This window comes from Sturnira hondurensis, unplaced genomic scaffold, assembly GCF_014824575.4.
Source record: "Sturnira hondurensis isolate 20B ecotype Veracruz unplaced genomic scaffold, ASM1482457v3 Scaffold0010448, whole genome shotgun sequence".
Lineage (NCBI taxonomy): Eukaryota > Metazoa > Chordata > Mammalia > Chiroptera > Phyllostomidae > Sturnira > Sturnira hondurensis.
In genome coordinates, this window is record NW_028083079.1 from 6760178 (window position 1) to 6784393 (window position 24216).

Sequence of the window (24216 nt, forward strand, 5' to 3'; positions counted from 1 at the left end):
CAAGGCAGGTGCCCTGACTGGGAATCAAACCACTGACCTTTTGGTTCACAGGCTGGCACTCAATCTACTGAGTCACACCAGCCAGGGTTCAAAGTCTTTGTTTTAGTAGGGATTCTCGTGCTTAAACTCACACGGCTGTAGCTATTCCTGGCCTATGACAATCTTATCAGGTCAAATGGGAAGGGGAGGGGGAAGAAGGAAGGAAAGAGTAGTTACAGCAAGACTGGCTAGCACCCCTGCTATTGCTATGCGACTTCAGTTATATGAAGAACTCCTTTCTAAGTCAACAGAGGAGAACCCCATGAGGGAAGTCCCATCAATAAAAGAAAGAATTTTAGTCTCTAGGCAAACAATCTAGAATCCCAGTACTGACCAGGTCCTTTGGCTCCGCCTTGTAAAATTCGACCCAATCGAAAGATAATGGCTCTTTCATATTCTTTTATGATCTAGATTAAAAACATAAATAATAATTTAATATAAGTACAAATATTTATATGCATAGCTTTTTAAATATGTTTCTGCTCTAAAGAGGTTACATGACTCTATTTTCTTCTGTATAATTGGATTATATCTACAAATAATATTTCTGATGGTTAATACTTCCACCAAGTATGACATTTATTTACTTTACTTTTTTTGCTAATTATAAATGCAATAGTTATTTATTTTATAAAATTTGGAAAGTATAGAATAGTATACAGAAGCAAATCCATAACCTCACTCCTCAGCTGTTAACATTATTATTCAATTACTCATGCATTGTAAATACAGAAAAAAAAGCTACAGTTCTCACAGTTTGTCTCCTGATTTCTTAAATTACAATAATAATTCTTAGAGCACACTTATCTTTCTAGAGCCCTATGAGTGACAGTCATCTATTAAAGTATTAATCACTTTATAGAAAAATCACCAGCATTTGGGAAACACTTACCACGTGCCAAGCACTGCGATAAGTACGTTTAAATACATTAATTCATTTAACCCTCACAAAGGCCCGTTTTACAGGTGACAAAACACGTCAAAGGTCGCACCTTCAACAGTGGAGCCAGCAGTCAGCCTCAGTGTCCGGACTCTGGAGAGTTTCTCACAGGACCACCCCACAGGCCTGATGCCAGAACACCGTCATGGTGATCGTGTCTAACCCTCAGGAAGGACTGACTGAACTGGCTGAGAAGAACCGGTAAGAGTCCATTGTAATGGGTGACTAGAGTGAATTTTCCAAAGGAGAGATGGAGGGAGAAGAATTACAGGCCCTGTCTCTCCAACACGTGCGCACACACAAAGTGGGTTTCTGTGGCTAGGAGCTGACACTTTCCCAGATGCGAGCGAAATATTCTTTACCTTTATGCAAAACCATATTGATAATGGAAAAGTGGCAAGTGCGAACAAGAATGAGAAAAACACCAAAATCCATCCACAAATTCCAAGGCCTGTGTAGGAGCTCTCTGTGAAAACAAAAAACAAATACACAGCTCTCATCATTGTTACCAGCACACTCACCACCATCTGCATCCTCACTGTTCACCGAACACCTGTGCCTGGCGTTACGCTGGATGAAGGTTCACACGAACCTTCCCATCTACCCACAGAGACCTTAGGTGGAGGTTTTCCTAATCTATTTAACATAACTCAAGTATTTTTCACATTATTCTTTTTAATTAAAAAATGTGTTTGTTGATGTGAGAGAAGAGGAAGGGGGCAGAGAGACAGACAGACAGAGAGGAACATCAATGTCAGACAGAAATACCGATTAGTTGCCTCCCACACGTGCCCAACTGGGGGTTACACCTGCAACCTAGGTGTGTGCCCTGACCAGAAACCAAACCCCCAATCCTTAGGTGTATGGGACGACACTCCAACCAACTAAGCCACACTGGCCAGGGCCACATTATTTTTTTCTTTACCCAGCAAACATTTACAAAGCGCCTAACATTACATTGATTATGCCCTGTGCTTTGCACTGAAGTTGTAAAAGTGAATGAGATCCAATCCCAGCTATCAGGAAGGTTAACATTGAATGGGGAAGGTAAACAGTTTGGTTGTCAGAGGGCCTTCTTGTAGGATGTAGCTTCAAGAAAATACCAATGAAAAGAAAGGGGAAGGAAAGAAAAGGGCATTTAAGCCAAAGGTACAGCATAATTAAAGATGAAAACCATGTCATATGATGATAAGCTCATTTAGAGCCTTTTTTTAAAAATGACACCTGTAAAATATTTCACTAGGTATATGCACCATAATTTATTAGCCAATTCCTTACCCATCCTTTCAATTGCATCATCATTTTGGCTAGATTAATATAAACTTTGTATCATCATGAATATAGAAATACAGTTCAAAGATAAGCCATGTCATGAAGTACAGTTTTCCTCTCCTGTATAACTATTTCTTCTCTTTTGGGAGTCAATGCCTTGTATTTTTCCTTTGCTTAGTTTTCAATGCACTTACTAGTTTAACCTCAAACTTCTCACCAACTGTCCGAACCTTTCAGAAGGGTCAGGTGCGCTATGAATTTCATCCTCCAACAAAGCGTCTCTCACGGAGTCATGTCTGGACTCACTGTCGGGGGGGTGCGCCCAGCTGCCCATGACTGCCTCTCACTAGCAGCTGGGAAAGTCCTTCCCTTCCAGTGTCCTCCTCATTTTTAGTTCGTTTTTCCTTTTTTTGTGAAGGACAGAAGGACTGACTAGGCCAAGAGATACTATCATTTTTCTTATCGACCACACAAGACTTCTGCTTTATTTCCAGGAATTGTTTTAATAACGGGAGATTGGCAAGAGGGGAGGAGATGTGCCAGACACAGATCACTGCTCAGAATACAGGGCAAAGATAGCGGTGAGACAGGGCTGGGAATAAACAGGAGGCCAAAAAATAAGCAGAGTTAAGGCTGGGAGCATGGGAGAAAGAGAGACCCAGGTCAAATGCTCCAAAACCCAGGATGAAAAACCAGAAATAGAGAGTACTCTGGTTACCTGTGACTTCATAGTCTTCTGATCCTGTGCCACGGTATGAGGTAAACATCCTTATGCATATTCAAACAAGAGTGACCTCAGTTAATTCTGGAGGTTTCTAAGTTATCATTTGGGGAGTATACCACATTCACCGAGAGAATATTCCAAGCAAGGCCACAGTGCTGGGGTGAGGAAGCCTTGATCAGGTATTATGACGGTAACTGATAATAACCACAGTGGCCACTTTTAGATGGTTCATTATGCACCAAGTGCCCTGGGCTAAATTACTTTAGATGTGTATCTACTGTGCTGCTCACAAAGCCCTGAAAAGTATTTTTAATTCCATGTTACAAACAAAGTAAACAAAGCAACGTTACTTTCCCAACGTCAGACAACGGAGGACCTGGGATGCAAACACAGGTCATCTGGTGCCAGAGCCCATGTTCTAAATCAATTCACTCTGAGCCTTTGCCTCTGATTTAAAAAAAAAAAAAATCCCCATTAAAGAAGTTTGAGCTTGGAGCACTTCCTCAAGTCCGTATTCAAACTGTGAAAGCAAGGCAGGAGTTCTGAGAGTGAAATCTGATATTTCTACAGAGGAAGTCCTCTTAATTCCAGCTCTATTTATAGAAAAAGCCAGTCTCAAGGATCTCTCTGCCAGACTCAGGCCTAGGTTTCCCAAGTGAAATGAAGTCCAGACAAGGAACAAATTGGCCGAAAAGGCTTACCCGACAGCTTTCTAAAACACCCCTGCACTGCCCAAGTCTCCCATGTCTCCTTCCCGAATGTGCTGGACTACAACCCCCCCCCCCGGAGGGCAGGGACGTTTACTCCTCATTCGTATGTTCTCAATGCCCAGCCCAGTAACCGGCATTCGGTGGGACTAAAATAAAATCTCACTAAGCTGTCCAGCTAGAGGTGCTCTTGCTTCCCCTGAATCTTGATAGCACTTCTTAAGCCTCTCTTATGGCACTTATATTTTGCCCACTACTTTAGGGTGTTGTGCATTTATATCCCACATTAGACTGAGATTTCCTGAGAATGGGGAGCATCTCAGTTTCCACTTAAATTCTGCTACTTCTTAGTTGTGTGACCTTCACCTCTTGGAACCATAGTTTCTCCACCTGTAGTATAAGGATGATTGACTGGTTTTATAGGGTTGAAGTAGGGCTTAATATGTATGAAAGGCAGTTTTCCATAATCCCTGTTTTACTCAAGTGTTCACATTCTCACAATATAAATGAGAAAATAGGTAGCATTTACCCTCTGCGATAAAGCCTTTTAAACTCCTTAATTTTCCCCTCACTTCATGCCCCCCTTCTGCCAGCCTAGGCTTAGACATTCAAAGGCCCTCAAAGAAGTTCATTTATGTATTGAGTCACTAAATTATTGGATTGTTATCTACCTGAGAAAAAGCTAGGAAGTGTAGCCCAGGTTTTCTTTTTTTTGTGCTTAGTTTCCATTGCCACATTATGCTTTTGAGAAGCTCAGATGAGTGCACGGAATTACACATCAAGAGGAACACTTAATTAAGTGGATGTTCTGAAAACTGGGCCTGGTCTTTCACCAGAGTGTATACACTGGGAGAACAGCATCATTTCATATTGTTCTAGTGCCTTTAAAATAAAACTATCCTGTTTCCAACTCTTAAAATTCTTCGCCACTTGGTTATAGCTTTAGAATGTACTCAACTCACATTCCTCAGAGAGATAAGGTTTAAACTCCATCCAGCCATAAACGAAACCTAGTCATCTACCACTTACTGCCTAAATGTCAACATATTCATATCTAAATGAGAATATTGAATTATATGCCATTATCTCATATAACGAATATTTTGGTTGTGTCCAATTTTCTCAATTAGAAACTGCTGCATTGAATATACTTTTAGCAAAGTTTCCATAATCCTTATTATGTATACTAACTTTGCTGAAAAGATGAAATTGTGTTATTCTTAAAGTATCTTATTCTGGAGGTATTTTTTACTACCACTAATAAAAGCCATTTACTGAATGTTTATTACATGTCAGCCACAAGCCCTAGTTCCTTATATATATTATTTCTAATGTTTACAAAAATCTGTAAAGTAAGTATAAAATATTGCCCCGGGGCAATAAAGCAAAAGATTTTCTGCCCTGGCTGGTGTAGCTCAGTTGATTGAGCACGGGCCTGTGAAGCAAAGGGTCGCTGGTTCAATTCCCAGTCAGGGAACATGCCTGGGTTGCAGGCCAGGTCCCCAGTAGGGGGCACATGAGAGGCAACCACACATTGATGTTTCCCCCTTTCTCCCTCCTTTCCCCTCTCTCTAAAAATAAATAAATAAAATATTTTAAAAAAGATTTTCTGGGAGGAGACAAAAGAAAACAAATAAAAAACATGAAACAAATGATAAAAACAAGTTATACAATAATTTTTGTTTGGTTAGCTTCTGGAAGTGCTCTGAAAATATGCCTGTTATCATCTTTTCAAGATGATAACAGGCATATTTTCGGAGCACTGCATGGCGTTAATGACCCCATGTCAGCTGATTTACATTAAGTGGCCTTCTGAACTTGGCCCTGGGTACTGGGAATCATGTGGAGTAAAATCATACATTCCATTTATTAATGCGCCTTTATTCTGAATGTAAAGAGTACTGGATTTCCTCTTCAAGGAAAGACCAGGAACATGTCTTACCTGAAAGTCTGGCTCAGATTCACATGCAACGCTAAACTCACACACAAAGAGATGAATGAGCCAAAGAAAGACCGAATACCTAAACAGCCACCTGTGAAGACAATTTTTTCCCTCCTTCTTCCTGGAATACAAGTGAAACACTTCATGTCATAAATTTCCAAGAACGGTCTGAGCGGGGAAAGACAGGGTGGCTAGGAACTAACTCAGTGTGGTTTCTGAGCGCTCTTTTTAAGGGATAACACTGGGTCACGTGGCAATTTCTGAATTTTTCTTAAAAGCACATACATTCAGGGTATGTGTTCTTTTTGACTGGTACTATTCCTCCTCAGAAACTGTCAGGATTTGGTGAAGTTTTCCCGTGAAGGGTGAGAAAATACACATTTTAGGCTTGGTGGGCCTTCGGTCCGTCACAACTGCTGAACACTGTGCCGCTGTGGTGCAGAAGTGGCCACGGACAACAGCCCTGCCCCAACAAGCAAGGCTGTGTTCCAATAAAACTTGCTTACGGACACTGAAATCTGCACCTCGGGTCACTTTCCTGTGCAACAAAATCTTCTTCTTTAAAAAAAATTATGAAAGTAAAAATGAGGCATAGGTTGTGAGCCATACAAGAACAGTCAATTGGGCAGATTTAGACCTATTTCTGTTCTAAGTCATACAGCTACCTCTTTGGGGAGGAGGACTTCATACATTAAATACTTGTCGTCTTTTTCCAGATATCAATGAACAGTACACTTCCCAGATTCCTAGTTACGCCTTCCTTTGCTTGTTTTGAAACAAGGTGTTTATCAGAACCGACAAATAAAAATGCAAGGTGGAAACACGCAAAAGGGCAGATGAAGTAAGTGAAGATAAAAAACACCTTAAATTAATCAAAATGTTGCTCTACTCAATTTTTCAAATGACTGGAATTTTAGGGGGAAGAGACAAAGAAGTGAAGGAAACAACAGGAGGAAAGGAAAACTAAAAGGAATGGAGAAAAGGTGTTAAAGAGGAGAGGGACCTCAAACATGAACGTGCTGTTCTGCAGCCAGAACGACTAAAACCTGCAGAGACAGGAGAGAGGCAGAGTGTAGCACACGGTACGGCCACAAGAGAATATCTGTTGCAAACACGGTGGTATTTACTTTGGAGATCACAGCGTGCAGCTCACTTGGGCAGAGGTTTCCAGAGCAAACAGGCACTCGCTCCAACCCATCTTTCCAGTGATTATTTTAATTAGGCAGGGTTTACAGTTCTTCGAATGCCCTTATCCTTAAGCCTCTAGGGAAAACATTATTCTTTGGGCTAGAATGGCTATAGACCAGATGACCTCAAGTTAAGAACCATGACTGAAGACTTTTCCTTCCTAACTTTTCCTTCCTATTATTAACCATCTATAATTATAAATACTAGATCAAAAAAACTGATACTGATAAAGCATTATGTGATCTGAGTCACAAAATTTAAAATGTGTTTACCATGAGATAGTAAGGAGAGGAAATGGGCTAATTCTTTCAAGAAAGAGTTTCAATAAAAGTTGCAATAAACAGAATCCTTTGCTTAGCTTGAAAATAAAGAAATGAAGTATAAATATTTCTTCCCCAAGCATCTTAAAGATTTTCTATATATTTCCTTCATTCCCATGTTTCTAGCCATAAAATAAGATGAAAAAATTGGTGAGAGTATCCTCAATAATTTTACATTTTAATCCCTCAGTCTTAAATTGGCCCTGTCTCCTAATTTCCTATAGCACTTCACCATCCCTAAACAACACTGAACACATTTGTTAATTATTCAATGCCTGTGATCTTCCTGAGATTTTTGGTCTTGCTAAATAAAGCTGTATAGCATCATGGCTTCAGAGTTGGCTCTGCCACGTATTAGCTGTGTGATGTTGGGAAAGCACCTTAACTCTCTGTGCTTTAAAATAGGGCAACGAAGAGTGCCTCTTCAGGTAAAACTGTCATTATTTGCAGATGACACGGTATTGTATACAGAGGACCCTAAAGAGTCCACCAAAAAACTGATACTGCCAGCAGTAGTATCCTGCTACTTACTTCACTGAGAAATGAATTCCGTAAAGTAGCAGGATACAAAATGAATATTCAGAAATCAGTTGCATTTTTATACACCATAATTAACTATCAGAAAGAGAAACTAAAAACAATCTTATATACAATTGCATCAAAAAACACCCCCAAACCCAACTAGGAATAAATTTAACCAAGGAGGTAAAAGACTTGTACTCAGAAGAATTAAGACACTGAAGAAAGAAATCAAAGAAGATACCAGTAAGTAGAAGCATATACTGTACTTGTGGATAGAAATAAGCAAAATTGTTAAAAATGTCCCTACCACACAAAGCAATCTATAGATTCAATGCAATTCCTATCAAAATGCCAATGGCATTTTTCATGGAACTAAAACAAATAATCTAAAATTTTGTGTGGAAACATAAAAAACCCGAGTAGTGACAGGAATTCTGAAAATAAAAAAAAAACAAAGTTGGAGGTAACGCACTATGTGATAGCAAACTATACTATAAGGCTATAGTAATCAAAACAGCATGGCATAAAAAATAGACACATAAATCAATGGAACCAAAATAGACAGCCCAGAAATAAACCTATGCCTATATGGCTAATTAATCTCTGGCAAAGGAGGCAAGAATATACAATGGGGTAAAGGCAATTTATTCAATAAATAGTGTTGAGAAAATTGAACAGACACCTGCAGAAAAATGAAACTAGACAACCTTCTTATACTACATACAAGAATAAACTCAAAATGGATTAAAGACTTAAATGCAAGACCCCAAACCATAAAAATTTTAGAAGAAAATACAGTCAGTAAAACCTCAGACATTTCTCTTAGTGATATCTTTTCTGGCATATCTCCTTGGGCAAGGGAAACAAAAGAAAAAAAAAACAATGGAACTACATCAAACTAAAAACTTTTTGCACAGCAAGGGAAATCATCAACAAAACAAAAAGACAACCCACTGAATGGGAGCAGATATTCACCGATGATACATCTGATAAGGGGTTAATATCCGAAATTCATAAAGGACTCAAATAATACAAAGCAATCAAACCCTATTAAAAACTGGGCAGAGGACCTGAATAGACACTTTTCCAAAGAGGACATACAGATGGCCAATAAGCATGAAAAGATGCTCAACATCACTAATCATCAGAGAAATACAAATTAAAACCATGAGATATCACCTCACACCCACCAGAAAAGCAACCATCAACAAATCAACAAGCAAGTGCTGGCAAGGAGGTGGGAATCCAGACTGCTGTAACCAGTAAGAAAACATCGTGGAGGTTCTCAGAAAATTAAAAATGGAACTGTCTCATGCCCCAGCAATTCTACATTTGGGTATATATTTAAAGAAACCTGAAACTAATTCAAAAGATGATATGCACCCCCATGTTCATTGCAGCATTATTTATAATAGCCAAGATTCAGAAGCAACCCAAGTGCCCGTCAAGAGATGGACAAAAAAGCTGTGGTGCAGCCCTGACCAGTATGGTTCAGTTGGTTGAGCATCGTCCCACAAAGCACAAGGTCACTGTTTCAATTCCCTCAGGGCACATGCCTGACTTGTGGGTGCGGCCCCAGGTCAGGGGGTGTATGGGAGGCATCCCCCATGGAGAGGGATCTCTTTTTCCCTCTTTTCCTATCTAAAAATAAACAAATTCTTTTTAAAAAAAAAGCTGTGGTACATATGTACAATGGAATATTATTCCATCATAAAAAAGAATGAAATTTTACCACTTGTGACAGCATGGATGGACCTAGAGGGTATCGTGCTAAGTGAAATAAGCAAGGCTGAGAAAGACAAATACCATATGACTTCATTGTATGTGGAATATAAAGAACAAAATAAATGAACAAACAAAATAGAAACAGACTTTGACTGTTGGATGATGCCAGATGGGAAAGTGCTGGGCGACAGAGTGAAAAAAACTGAAGGGATTAAACAGCACTAATTGGTAGTTACAAAGTAGGCATGGGATGTGGGGTAAGCACAGAGACCACAGTTAATAATGTGGAGACTGTGCTGCCAGGCGGACACCTGAATGATCGATCAGTGGGAACAGCTGGTTAAGTATATGGATGTCTATCCACTGGGCTGTACATCTGAAACTAAAACAAAATTGTGTGGAATGAAAACTGTCCTGGAAAAAAAAATTTTAAGGCAAAAAGAAAAAATCTATAAAACTGAAAAAAAAAGTACCTCTTCAGAGGGTTAGTGTGAAAAGCAAATGAGCTACTGTAATATGGAGGTTACCTAGCACTCAACAGTTACTCAAAAAACATTTGTTAAGTAAATAGTTGTTGAATGAGTAGAGCAATTCTACCTTTTCTTTGGGAGGAAGGAAAGACTGCCTCTTTTGAAAGACAAACTGAAACTATTTGTCAGCAGACAGGATCCAGGAAATCAGTTTCCCGAAGCTCTGCCCGAAAGCAGTTGTCATACTGCTTTCCTCAAAGTGTTCTTTTTTCTTTTTAAAGCCAGACCTCTCTACCCGTGAAGTTAGAGAATTCAGAAAGGCAAAATAATGTGCTGAAGATGGCTCATGTCTGGAAAAAACAGGAACAGTTATGTTCAAAAAAGTGTGAGGAAAACAACTTCATAATGGTATTCAGTTAATTAAATCTAGTCTAGGCCTGAAATATATTAAAACAAAACAAAAGCCCTCCTGCTTCTTGTTTTTTTTCTTTTTCTGCTCTTTCACTTGGACATCTTAAAAGTATCTATAATTTTTTTCTCATAAAAGTCTTTCTACCTGGCTTGTGTAGCTCAGTGGATTGAGTGCGGGCCTGCGACCCAGAGGATCGCGGTTCAATTCCCAGTCGGGGCACATGCCTGGGTTGCAGGCCAGTTCCCAGCAAGGGATGCAGTTCCCAGAAGGGGGCACACGAGAGGCAACCATACGTTGATATTTCTCTCCCTCTCTCCTTCCCTTCCCCTCTAAAGATAAATAAATAAAATCTTTTTAAAAAAAGTCTTTCTAGAATAACCATATTAATTTTTAAAAAAGAATGGGAAACAGAAGCATAAGGAAACTAGATCATAAGGTTCCCAATTCTTTAGATGAGGCTTAACAGCTAAGCAGTGGCTGAGAGCTTGCTTCGAGTTTGGGTGCCTGGTTCCAATTCTACCACTAATTTCTCATTAGTAAAATGAGGGAAAAGAACAGTAGTTACAAAGTTCTTACGATGACTGCATGAGAAACTATGTAAAATGCTTGACAGTTAGGCAGTGTTCACTACATAGTAGCCATTATTATTACCACAAGTTTAAGATCATTACTGATCTAGTTTACAGGAGTAAGCTTCTTACTGAGTGAATTACCTTCTGGGACCTGCGCACCATAGAGAAAATATCAAGACTAACAATCTGCCTGGGGACTCTGTCTCCAGAGAAGAAAACAGGCCACACTGGCGGAGGTGAGTCAGATTTCTAAACTTTCTTGGATCATCTTCATATCTATACCTTCTAAAAATTTCTTGTATAATTACCAGGCTTTCTAAAAAATAATTAACTTTTTAATTTTGTTTTCCTATTAAATATCTTAATAATTTACATTTTAAAGTTGCAAAAGAACATTCACACAAAACTTTCCATTTGATACTCAAAACCTTGGGAGATAGATACTGCAGTAAGGTTACTGTATTTGGCCATGTATAATGTGCACCCACGTTTTCCGCCCAAACTTTCAGGGAAAAAAAGATTCACTTTAATCTTTTAATTCAATTATTTATTTGCTTGCTTATTTATTTATATTTACAAACAAAACCAATTATTGTATTCCAGGGTATTATTTTGCATACGGATATTATTATTGCTTTCTAGAGTTATACTTTTAACACATAAGCATAAATAAAAGAATTAAAAATATTTAGCTTCTGGCCAAGATGGAGGCATAGGTGGATATGCTTCACTTCTTCACACAACCAAAAGGATAACATTGAATTTAAAAAAAAAAACAACCAGAACTGCCAGAAAATTGAACTGTATGGCAGTCCAACAACCAAAGAGTTAAGGAAGAAACATTCATCCAGATTGGTAGGAAGGGCAGAGAGGAGTCAAGGCGAGGCAGCAGGTGATGGACCGGGTGGTCCCACATTCAAGTGTGGATAAACTGGAAGGGACAGGTAGGGAGCAAGATGGACTGTGCAACCTAGGGTTTCAGCACAGGAAAAGAAAGCCTCAAAACCTCTGGCTATAAAAATTTGCGGGGGTTGCAGCAGCCAGAGAAACCAGCAGTCCGACAGGAGAGTCTAATGGAGGGGCCTCTAGGGTCCTAGAACATGCACAAGCCCACTCACCTGGGAATCAGCATCAGGGAAGCACCTCAAAGAGCACAATTTGCTCGTGGGTAGCGGGGGAAGTGACTGAAAGCAGAGTGAAGCCAAGCAAGTGGCACTGTTCCCTCTCTGATTCCTCTCCCACGTACAGTGCCACAACCCAGCCAAGTGGGCTGCCTTACCCTGCCAGATAACTAAGGCTCTGCTCCTTACTATGTAAGAGGTGAGACATAAGAGACAAAGAAATATGGCCCAAATGAAAGAACAGATCAAAACTCTGGAAAAAGAACTAAGCAACGAGGAGATAGCCAACCTATCAGATACAGAGTTCAAAACACTGGTAATCAGGATGGTCAAAGAAATGATTGAGTAAGGCCACAAAATAAAAGAAGTGAAGGCTATACAAAGTGAAATAAAGCAAAACATACAAGGAACCAATAGTGAAGGGAAGGAAACCGGGACTCATATCAATGATTTGGAACCAAAGGAAGAAATACACATTCAAAAACCGAGGAGATGCCCAGGAACCCCTGGGACAACTTGGACCATTTCAACATCTGAATCATACGGGTGCCAGAAGGAAGAGCAAGAAATTGAAAACTTCCCCAATCTGGTAAAGGAACTAGACACGGAAGTCCAGGAAGCTCAGAGAGTCCCAAAGAAGTTGGACCCAAAGAAAAACACACTAAGACATATCATAATCAACTTACTCAAGATTAAAGATAAGGAGAGAATCTTAAAAACAGAAAGAGAAAAGGTGACAGTTACCTACAAAGAAAGGATTTCCCACAAGACTATCAGCTTTCTTTCTCCAAAGAAACCTTGCAGGCAAGAAGGGTGTGGAAAGAAGTATTAAAGTCAAAAGGCAAGGACCTACATCCAAGATTGCTCTATCCGGCAAAGCTATCATTTAGAATGGAAGGGCAGATAAAGTGCTTCCCAGACAAGGTCATTAAAGGAGTTAATTATCACCAACCTATTATATCACATGGAATGTTAAAGAGACTTATCTAAGAAAAAGAAGATGATAAAAATATGAACAATAAAATGACAACAAACACGACTATCAACAACTGAACCTAAAAAAACAAAAACACACTAAGCAAACAATTAGAACAGAAACAGAAACACAGAAATGGAGATCACATGGAGGGTTATCAGTGGGGAGGGGGCAGGGGGAGAAAAGGGGGAAAGGTACAGGGAATGGTACAAGAAGCAGAAATGGTAGGTACAAAATAGACAGCGCACAGTGAAGGATAGTATGGGAAATGGAGAAGCCAAAGAACTTACATGTATGTCCCATGGACATGAACTAAGGGGGGAGAATGCTGGTGGGAGGGAGGGTGCAGGATGGAGACAAAGGGGAGAAAAAAGTGGGACAACTATAATAGCATAATCAATAAAATATGTTAAAGAAACATTTTCGTTTAAAGTAACCAGGCAATTATTAACTCTGTCTTTCACAGTGTAAAATTCAAACCATCAGGTGGTACCAAGAACCAATTTAATGATTACAAAAAAATAGATAAATGCCAGCTTTTATAGATTTGGTTCTCTGCTTGAATTAAATGATGACCATTGATGGTTTAAGTAGATTAGTTATTGAAGAAATTACAAAGTTCTCCCCAATATGATGGCTATAAGAACTGAAATAAACAAATCAGTCCCCGGCTTCTGTTTATTTTCCAGTATTTTCTCAACAGGATTTGTTCTGCTGACATGACTCTTAGTTATTATACATTTCTGGGCAATCCACTTGCATTGTTTCATTACCAAATGGATGTACTGGCTTTAAGAAAAGCTAGTCTTGCACTAGGTTTGGTCATATTTATGTTCCTAAGACTAATCATCAGCTTTTATATCCCCTGCTTCGCTCAGAAGCAGCCCCTTGGAGTTGTCTTATTCAAGAGGTCCACATTGAAGCTGGATACTTTGTTTTTGTCTTTCACCTCCAGTGAAATACTGATGTTTGACAAGGGCCTCAGTTTGGATATGCATTTTGGAGGTAGCCGTAGGATAGGAAAATGGTTTGGAAAACCAGATAGCCCGAGTTGGAACCCTAGCTCCGTGTCACACCTGGGCGTGTGTGATTTTTTTCCACTCTGAGCCTCAGGTTCCTTGCTGTAAAGTACTAGATAATGTCTTCTTTGCAAAGCTGTTAAGAGGACTGCAATTAGATGTTTGTAAAGCACTTGGACTGTGTGTGGCACATAGTAAGCACTCAATAAATTCTAGTATTGAAATTCCTCCAGTGAGAGATCTCTGAGGTTTACATTTTTTTAAAAAAGTAACTGCACTAATTGAAGACTTTTTCACTAATTTTTTCACTGAAGAACAAGAGGTTTTCTTTTAGCATCTGCAGAAGAGACAGGGATCAATCTGCATGAACACTGCAGTGGTAAGAATGCTACTATCAATTGTGTAGTTGATACATTGAAATAATCCAGTGAAAACGATGAAAGTTTAAAAAAGTGACATAGACAAAACAAAATTTTATTTGTATGTATAATTTTCTGAGAAGTTGCATAGTTTTCATTATATTCTTAAAAGATTTGTAAAATGAACTTTGAAGGGAAAACTGGCCGGTGACTACAAAAAACAACCAAATGAACACTAAGTACAGTGATCATGTTTATTCCCGAAGAACTTCTATGCACAGATTTCCCACTGCACTTTCACCCAGCTTTTAATATGGACAGTCCTTTACTTTCCCACTGGACAAAGGACCTGCCCACCTTCCTATCTAGAAAAACCGTGAATGGTCCAATTTTTTTATGATCAAGTTTTAGAGTCAGTCAAATCCAGACTTAAAATATGGCTCCATATAAACTGTGTGACATTTAAGTCATTTAACTTCTCTGAGTGTCAGTTTCTTAAAGTATATCCTCCCTGTTACACCCTGATTTGGGAAGAGAACTCTACAAGGTGCTCACTGGAGAAAAGTGAGGGATAAAGACTTCGGGAAGTCTTCTGATGCTGGAAAGGAACTAACTAACGACAAGGATAACTGGGAAAGGCAAATCAGGCTTACACAGGACGTGTGGACGGGGCTGGCTTCAGGAACACCAGAATGGAGGAGTTCAAAATACAGGGGCCGGCAGAAGTAATGCCTTTCTTGAGTGTGGTTGGTAGGGTCACAATATGGGTGTAATAATTTATAATTTTAACTTGAACATTTCACCTAAAATGCCATATGGTGTGCTTGAGTGTGATTTTGTTATGTTACAGAAGTACATGTTTATGATTTTGTAATAAAAATTATTTGTGCTGGACCCTGTCTCATTCTTTGTGGGGGTGCTGAAAAAGCACACCCAGCCTCCTAAATTTCTTTCACTCTCATCCTGTCTGAAATACCATCCATAGAAATAATTCTTTTGGGTCGCTAAGAGCCCCTGGGTGGGGACCAATGTCTCCTGAGAGGTTTATGCCTCTCTTTTTTGAACCCCCTAAGGAGCTAGCCAATAATGGTTCAAGGTGATAGCCTTCTCAAGGGCACTAGTTCCTTCACAGGAGAACAAAATCGAGCCACTAAGAGTTTCTGCCTTCAAGACTGGGAAGGCCCTGGTGGATGGGAGTGAGGGTGAGGGAACTCGGAGATCCTTGTGAGGGACAAAAGCGAGGTCCCTAGGACAACATAAAGTGGAGGGGACAGAATGGGGTAGAAAGTGAAGCTGGGAAGAGTTGCGGGAAGAAGGCCAAAAAGAGACTTCTCTTCTTCCCCAAATATGGCCCATTCAGTTGGGAGCTGGGGGCAAAACCTCACAGGTCGGTCTTGCTTACTACAACACAGAAAACTGGCCGGGCCGGGAGTTTTAGTAGCGGAGCTGAAATTCTTTCCAATGCCGGAGGGGCGGGGGCGGGGCTCACGCCCGGCGGGGGGCGGCGGGGGGCGAAGGCTGGGTGGAGGAGATGGTCCCGGCGGGGATAGGGCGGGAAGGGAAGGGAAGTGGGAAAACAGGGAAGATGCTGGGTCCTCGGTGTTAAGTGCAGGTGCGAGCCCCGCCTTCAACCACTCGCTGGCTCCGAGTCGCTTGTGTATCTCCCTGTCCATGTGCGGGGCAGGAGATAACGAACCAAAAGCTCTGGCACAGGGCCTGGCATTTGGCTACCACTGGATAACTCGAGCCGCCGGCCCCCACCCCTCCGCACCGCTTCTCGGCTTCTCGTACTGGAAGCGCGCCCTGCTGTTGGCGCGTCCGCAGTGTGTCGGGCACGCAGCTCCCTTCACTCTGCACCCTAACATCCCTAGACCTGACCCGCAGCCCCTGAAACAGGGTTTGTCATTCTCGGTGTGCAAATGAGGAAACCACAGATTTAAGTAGCGATCGCACTGCCAAGCAACGGAGACTGGCTTGGGAGCTTCCCCGTTGAGGCTTTGTCCCTGAGGACTGGGGTAGGGGGCGTGGGGCTCACCCTTGAAGGTACCAGGATCCCGCCGGGCTTGAGGGTCCGATTCATGCCTCTTCTCAGACATGCTGCCAGAGCCGGGGTCGCGGCTGTCCCACGCGATCCTGGAAGCCAGACTTGGTGCTGCAAGGAGTGCCCCGAGAAGACCTGGGTCTGGCAACTCAGGCTGCAGTCCCGCCCCCTCTCCGCGGCCAGACCAATCGACGCCCAGTATTGGAGAGGACACGCCCCCTACGGTCAGCCATCCGCCCTCCTCCGCGCGGACTTAGGGTGGGCGCCTTCCCGCTTAGTTTTAGGGCCAAGGGGCGTGGTCAGGGGGGGTGAGGCTCCCCGAAGACAGCCCTGGAAAGAAGAAACCGGAGGGAGGTCGCCTGGTGGGGGTCAGGGGCTGAAGGTTTTGGGGCAGCGGCTAACTGGATGGCCTGAGGAACAGTTGAGAATAAGGAAAAGTTGCGAATAAGGAAAAGGCGCCCTTCTGGACAGAGGAATGAGAAACGGAAATGGCGCCTTCCCTGAACTGGTGGGTCTGAGGGGCGGAAAGGAAGCAGAAGGGCACGAAGTGGCCAAAGGGAGGGCGCTGAGACAATCCCTGATCTGCAGGACCAGTGGTGTGAGGGGAAGGAACCGGCGCCACGGCCCCCAAGTCAAGGGGGTGAATTGGAGTGAGATGCGCCCAACGCCCTGCCGAGCAGCGTGCTCGTTGCTGGGTGCAGCGGAGGACCCCGGGCCTCCCTCGAGGAGTTTACAGTCTAGTGGACGGACTAGTAGCAAACTAACCGAACCTTTCCACGCGGCGAAGAACGAGAGAACAGCAGATGGCATCCACTTTAGGGGATGAAGGGAAGCCTCTGTAAGGAGGTGGCATTGAGGTGTGACCTGAAAGATGAGAGGGTGTCAGCCGTGGGAAGGGGGACAGGTGGCGAGGGAAGCCGTAGGTAGGTCGGAAAGGGTGTCCCAGGCAGAGGGAAAGCAGATAGGAGTCACTCCCAACCTCAAGCTGTTGAGTTGCGGCTACTCACATTTGCAAACCAGCCAATGTTTTATTCTCCATGAGTTGTCCTGAAGTAGAATGTGCAAAGTATGTTGATGGACATCACAAGGTGCACTTTTAAGAACATTTTATCTTGTTTTTTTTTAAAGATTTTATTTATTTTTTAGAGAGGGGGACAGAGAAAGAGAGGGAAACATCAATGTGTGGTTGCCTCTGTCTCACACCCCGCACTGGGGACCCGGCTCGCAACCCAGGCCATGTGCACTGACTGGGAATCGGACCAGGGACCCTTTGGTTGGAAGGCAGGTGGGTGCTCAATCCACTGAGCCACACCAGCTAGGGCTAAAAACATTTTATTTTGAAATAAATATAGATTCACAGGAAATTGCAAAGACAGGACAGAGAGGTAATATGTATCCTCTACTAGATTCATCACAATGGTTACATCAAATAGTTTACACAAAAGCCAGGAAATTGGCAGTGACACAAGATCGGTGTGTAGTTCCATGCCATTTTATCACACATAGATTTGTGTAATCACCACGACAATAAAAATACAGAGCTATTCCAAGTTAGGGGCACTTTTTTACTTTACTTTTTTAAATGTGCTCAATATTTGGCTGTGTAATACCTAACACTTTGTAATGTTTGGGTAATACGAAGTGGTAGACTTTCTGATTTTAGGGCCAGAGCCTTGTGGCAGTCAGGACTGAAATGAGTATGCACAATTGTGACAGGTGGACTATGGGGTGCAGAGTCTACTGTGTGATAAAGCCTGATAGAGAGCTCTCAAGGTGACTTCCAGTCAAAGAACTCTATGGGGAAAGAACTTTATATTCATGGGATTGGCGTTCATTCGCTTGATGTATAAGCCTCTTGGATAAGATAAAGAGGGAAGTATAGTAATTTAATGACCTGTCTTTCCTAAGTCATCCTTGAGAAAGCCTACAGCTTCATGTTTTCCATTCTGCAATGGATAAGCCCCAGAGGCATGAACTTCCTGTTTATGCTGTGGTTCCCAATGCAGTGGAGGGGAGCTTGATTGCAACTTGCTTATTGTGAAAAAGTATTTAGCTTTAGTTTTGCTGGAAAGGAAAATATTTCAAAAATGAACTTCATGTTTGTATTTCTACCTCCTACTTTTGGGCAAGTCTCTAGGCAATCCCAGCAGCATCACTTCTGGAGAATCAGAGAAGATGCTTCTTCCTTTGGGACAAAGACTTTGGTAAACACGCGTTGGCTCTGGTTTCAGATTGCATCAGTTTGGGAGCCGATTGCAGGCCCAAAAACTGAGAACAAGTTTTAACTTATTTTTAAATTACTTTCAGAATGGATGAGAGTTTCCAGACTTTTGATTTCAAAATGATGAAATTCACTTGCCTATGAAACTGGTGGATTCTGGCTTTCTCATGTATATTCTGTATAAATGTATTGATTAAACATACTTTAAAAATAAATATTAATGTATCATCCTCTCCCTTGGGGGGAATTTCTGATCTTAAAATTTCTCTCTGGAGTGATTAGAAGTTAGAATGGGTTTTGAAAACTTTATGGTTTAGAAAGAGAGACATATAAAATTACAAATAATTTGAACAGAGAGAATTACCTGTTAGCACCTCTAACAGACTTATTATAATTTTGATGTTTTTTCCCCTTTAGCTGTTAATTAAAGGATATTTGCATGTAAGTTAAAATCAGAGTACTTCATATATTTCGTATTTTTTATGTTTTATTTTGCTATTATTACCCTAGCATATTCAGGGTAACAGATTAAGTGTTGATTGATGGTGATCCTGATTACATTAAGACATGGAAATCAGTTTAAAAACAGACATGCAGCATGAATCCATAAGTGAATAAGTCAGAAAGAAATTTGTCTTTTTCCTGTGTCCACACACGAAATGCTCTAATAAGAACAACAGTAACGTCCTTACTTATTTTTTTACTTTAAATTTTAAGTCCAGGCTATTCTCAGTGCCTTTGGTTTAATCAACTAACCTGATCCTTTTGAGGGAACAGCAAGACCAGCAAGTTAAATCCGTTTGTGGCATTTTCCTCAGGATGGAACTAGTAATTCTGATCTGTTTCTCTATGTGGACTAATACACATTTATTGTATTACAGCAGCCCTTTTTTCTCTTCTTAGCTCTTCTCATAAGGAAGTTACTTCAGGAATTGACTCATAACAAGAGTTTTACCACAAGATTTTGTAGGTTTGGGCGGTGGCAGCAGATGAACTTCACCACAGCGCTTGGTAAGGGCCCCCTGGGAGTCCAGGTTCTCAGGTGTTATAAAAATAAAAAAGCATCACGGAAGCATTGGTGGTATTTAACAGAGTCATCTATGAGAATAATTTTATTAATCTGCTTGATTTATTAGTTGACTCGGTAAGTATTTATTGAACACCTGTTATATGCCAGACATTGTTCTAGGTGCTTGAGATACATTGGTGAACAAAAAAGACAAAAATTCCTGCCCTTGCGAAGCTTATATTCTAGTATTCCTTTTCACATGTGTTAGTTTCCTGGGACTAACATAACAAAGGACCACAGACTGGATGGCTTAAACCAGTGATTTTCAACCTTTTTAATCTATGGCACACATTAAGCTAATTGCTGAAATTGTGCAGCACACCAGAAAAAAATATTTTTTGCCCATATGACAAAAAAGGTATATTTTTTCTTTCTTTCCTTTTTTTAATATATTTTATTGATTATGCCATTACAGTTGTCTCATTTCCCCCTTCATTCCTTTCTACCCTGCACACCCCTCCCCTCCATTCGCACCCTCTAATTCATCTCCATGTGTCACAAGTTCTTTAGCTTCTACATTTCCCATACTATTCTTGCCCTTCCCCCTATTTTCTATCTACTGTCTACGCTACTTATTCTCTGTACCTTCTCCCCACTTCTCCTCCTCCCACTCTCCTGTTGCTAACCCTCCATGTGATCTCCATTTCTATGGTTCTGCTCCTGATCTAGCTGTCCTCTTAGTTTGCTTCTGTTTTAAGTGTGGTTGTTAATAACTATGAGTTTGCTGTCCTTTCACTGTTCATATTTTTTATCTTCTTTTTCTTAGATAAGTCCCTTTAACATTTCATATAATAAGGGCTTGGTGATGATGAACTCCTTGAACTTGACCTTATCTGAGAAGCACTTTATCTGCCCTTCCATTCTAAATGAAAGCTTTGCTGGATAGAGCAGTCTTGGATGTAGGTCTTTGGATTTCATGACTTGGAATATTTCTTTCCAGCCCCTTCTTGCCTGTAAGGTCTCTTTTGAGAAATCTGCTGACAGTCTGATGGGAACTCCTTTGTAGGTGACTGTCCCCTCATCTCTTGGTACTTCTAGGATTCTCTCCTTCATTTTCATCTTGGGTAATGTAATTATGATGTGCCTTGGTGTGTTCCTTCTTGGGTCCAACTTCTTTGGGATTCTCTGAGCTTCCTAGATTTCCTGGAAGTCTATTTCCTTTTCCAGATTGGGGGAGTTCTCCTTTATTATTTGTTCAAATAAGTTTTCAATTTGTTGCTCTTCCTCTTCCCCTTCTGGTACCCCTATAATTTGGGTGTTGGAACGTCTAAAGATGTCCTGGAGGTTCCTAAGCTTCTCCTCATTTTTTAAAATTCTTGTTTCTTCATTCTTTTCTGTTTTGTCATTTTTTTCTTCCTTCTGGTGCACTCCATTGATTTGAGTCCCAGTTTCCTTCCCATCACTATTGGTTTCCTGTGCATTTCCCTTCATTTCAGTTAGTTTAGCCTTCATATGTTCATCTAATTTGCGACTAAAATCGACCAGTTCTGTGAGCATCCTGATCACCAGTATTTTGAACTGTGTGTCTGATAGGTTGGCTATCTCTTTGTCACTTAGAAGTATTGGCTCTGGGGCTTTGAGCTGTTCTTCTTGAGCCATAATGTTTTGGTCTGTTCCTGCCTGTTATATATGAGGGGCGGAGCCTTAGGTGTTCACCAGGGCAGGGTGACACAGTTGCTGGGTTGTGACTCTGAATGTGGAGGCAGGGGCAGAGAGGGGCAATGGCGCTTGTTGCACGCTCTCTCTCAGATTTCGGTCCCCTCTGTTGCTTCCCGCAAGCAAATTGGGCCCCCCCTGGTGCTGGCTCCCGGGTATGTGGGTTTGTGCACCCTCCAGGACCCTGTGGGTCTCTCCAACAAACTCTCTGTGAGCCTGGGAGCTTTCTCCCGAAAGTCTTTCCAATTGGTGCTTTCAGGCTCTAATTCCTGTCGCTAGGGCCCTAGCCTACGCGGTCTGTCTCACTGCTTGCTCCTTCTCCTGGTTTACCTGCGCAGGAGTGTGTGACCACAGTCAGCCTTGCGCCCTCACTGGGTCTGCCCGTTGCCACCCCTTGCCTGGAATCTGCCAACTGCTGCCTGCGCGCCTGAGTTGGTCTGGCAGCCATCACTTTTCCCTGCCGTGACCCCTCTTCACCGACTCTGCCCCTCTTACCAGTCTGGCTAAATGGTTCATTGTTTTTGGACTTCCCCGTACAGTTCAATTTTCTGTCTGTTTTGGTTGTGTTTTTGTTTTTAAATCTTTGTTGTCCTTAAATTTGGTTGTGCAAGGAGGTACAGTGTTTCCACCTATGCCTCCATCTTGGCCGGAAGTCAAAAGGTGTAATTTTGATTCATTCACACAAGATGGCTATTGTGTTGGCTGTTATTTTTATTTGACAATCTAAGGGAAAAGAGGTCAGTGCCCCTGACTAAATAATCAGGTATTGCATATTTTAAAAATTCTTATGGCACATTGTTGAAAATCATTGGCTTAAACAACAGAAATTTATTTTTCTTACAGTTCTGGAGGTGAGAAACCCAAATCAAGGTTCAGCAGAGTTGGTTTCTTCTAAGGGGCCTAAAGAAGGATCTGTTCCTGGCCTTTCTCCGTGACTTGTAAGTGACTATCTTCTCCCTTCATCTTCACATTGTCTTCTGTGTGTCTGTATCCAAATTTTCCCTCCTTATAAGGACACCAGTCATATTCCATTAGGGCCCACCCAAATGACCTCATTTTAACTTAGTTACCTCTTTAAGGACCCTAACTCCAAATTCAGCCACATTATGAGGTCCTGGGAGTTAGGACTTCAATGTATGAATTGGGAAAGGGGGCATACAATTCAGCCCACAGTATCACATAAGACTGTGATGTATCCAAATCTTTGTTTTGCTTGCTTTCTCGTATCTACATCTCTGAAGTATCAAACCCATTTTTGCTTTCCTGAAAAATGTATCAAGGTAACCTAAAATTACCTGTGATTATTTTTCTAGACATGATCAATTTTTAAATAAATACTAAAAGTAAGGCCTTGGTTAGTGAAGATATTACTCTTTTTGGAATATTGCTCCATCTAGTGTCCACCATATTCTACTATTTTTGTCAAAGCTACATAAATGAATAAAGGGGAAGTATGTTGGAGAAGGAGTTCTCTATTTAACAGGCCACCAAGGATTAATGGTAAAAAAATATTTTTTCCAACACTATATGTGGAAGGAAAGAGAGGCCTATATAATGATATTACTTTTAATAATTCAAGTAATATCATTACCATCATTTACCATCACCATCACTTACTATTTATTTTTATCCCATGAGGAAACTGAGACTACGTGTAATCTCTTGCCTAAGATCTCACAGATTGTAAGTGGTGTTTGCCCCAAGTCTTCATGACTCTGAAGTTTAAGTTCTTAATCATTCAGAGTAAAGAAAAAGAAACAAAAAGCTCAAACATTTCATAATGCTCAGTATCCAGTAATAAAACCCAATACTCATTCATCATAAAAACTCTCAAACTAGGAATAAAGGAGAACTTCCTCAACCTGATAAAGAACATGTACCAAAAAACCTACAGTGGCCCTGACTGGTGGGACACAGTAGGCTGGGCATCAAAGCCAAAAGGTCGCTGGTTCAGTTCCTGGTCAGGGCACATGTTTGGGTTTTGGGCCAGATCCCTGGTTGGGGGAATGCCAGAGGCAACCAATTGATGTTTCTCTTGAATATCAATATTTCTCTCCCAGTCTTTCTCCCTCCCTTCCCCTCTTTCTAAAAATTAATAAATAAAATATTTTTTAAAAAACCACAACTTAATAAAAACCTAAACTGAACACCATATTTAATGGTGAGAAACTTTAAGCTTTCCCTTTAAGATCAGTAGCAAGGCAGAGATGATTCCACTCACCACTTTTTTCTTTTTCTTTTTTTTTAAATATATTTTATTGATTATACCGTTACAGTTGTTCTATTCCCCCCCTTCATTCCCCTCCACCTCACACTCCCTCCCCCACTATTCTCCCCCCTTAGTTTATGACGAGGTGTCTCAATTTCTTTAGATTGTATATTTCCCCCACTATTCTCGCCCTCCCCCCTATCTATTTTCTGCCTACCATCTATGCTATTTTCTGTGCCTTCTCCCCACTTCTCCTCCTCCCACCCCCCTGTTTCTAACCCTCCATGTGATCTTCATTTCTATGGTTCTGCTCCTGATCTAGCTGTCCTCTTGGTTTGCTTTTGTTTTAGGTGTGGTTGTTAATAACTGTGTGTTTGCTGTCCTTTCACTGTTAATATTTTTCATCATCTCTTTCATATATAAGTCCCTTTAGCATTTCATATGATAAGGGCTTGGTGATGATGAACTCCTTGAACTTGACCTTATCTGAGAAGCACTTTATCTGTCCTTCCATTCTAAATGAAAGTTTTGCTGGATAAAGCAATCTTGGCTGTAGGTCTTTGGATTTCATGACTTGGAATACTTCTTTCCAGCCCCTTCTTGCCTGTAAGGTCTCTTTTGAGAAATCAGCTGACAGTCTGATGGGTACTCCTTTGTAGGTGACTGTCCCCTTATCCCTTGCTGCTTCTAGGATTCTCTCCTTCATTTTAGT

General features: G+C 41.2%; 1 protein-coding gene across 1 annotated transcript in view; it reads right to left on the bottom strand.

Moving 5' to 3' along the window:
- The window catches only part of STOM (stomatin), a 29717-nt gene extending 13225 nt beyond the window's left edge, over nucleotides 1–16492 (bottom strand). The window contains exons 1-3 of the mRNA XM_037059189.1: nucleotides 16344–16492; nucleotides 1342–1445; nucleotides 374–446 (exon numbers count right to left, since the gene is read on the bottom strand). Of these exons, the coding sequence (XP_036915084.1) occupies nucleotides 374–446; nucleotides 1342–1445; nucleotides 16344–16404 (238 nt within the window). The 5' untranslated portion in view covers nucleotides 16405–16492. The remainder of the gene's footprint in view (nucleotides 1–373; nucleotides 447–1341; nucleotides 1446–16343) is intronic.
- Between the last annotated feature and the right edge of the window lie 7724 nt (nucleotides 16493–24216).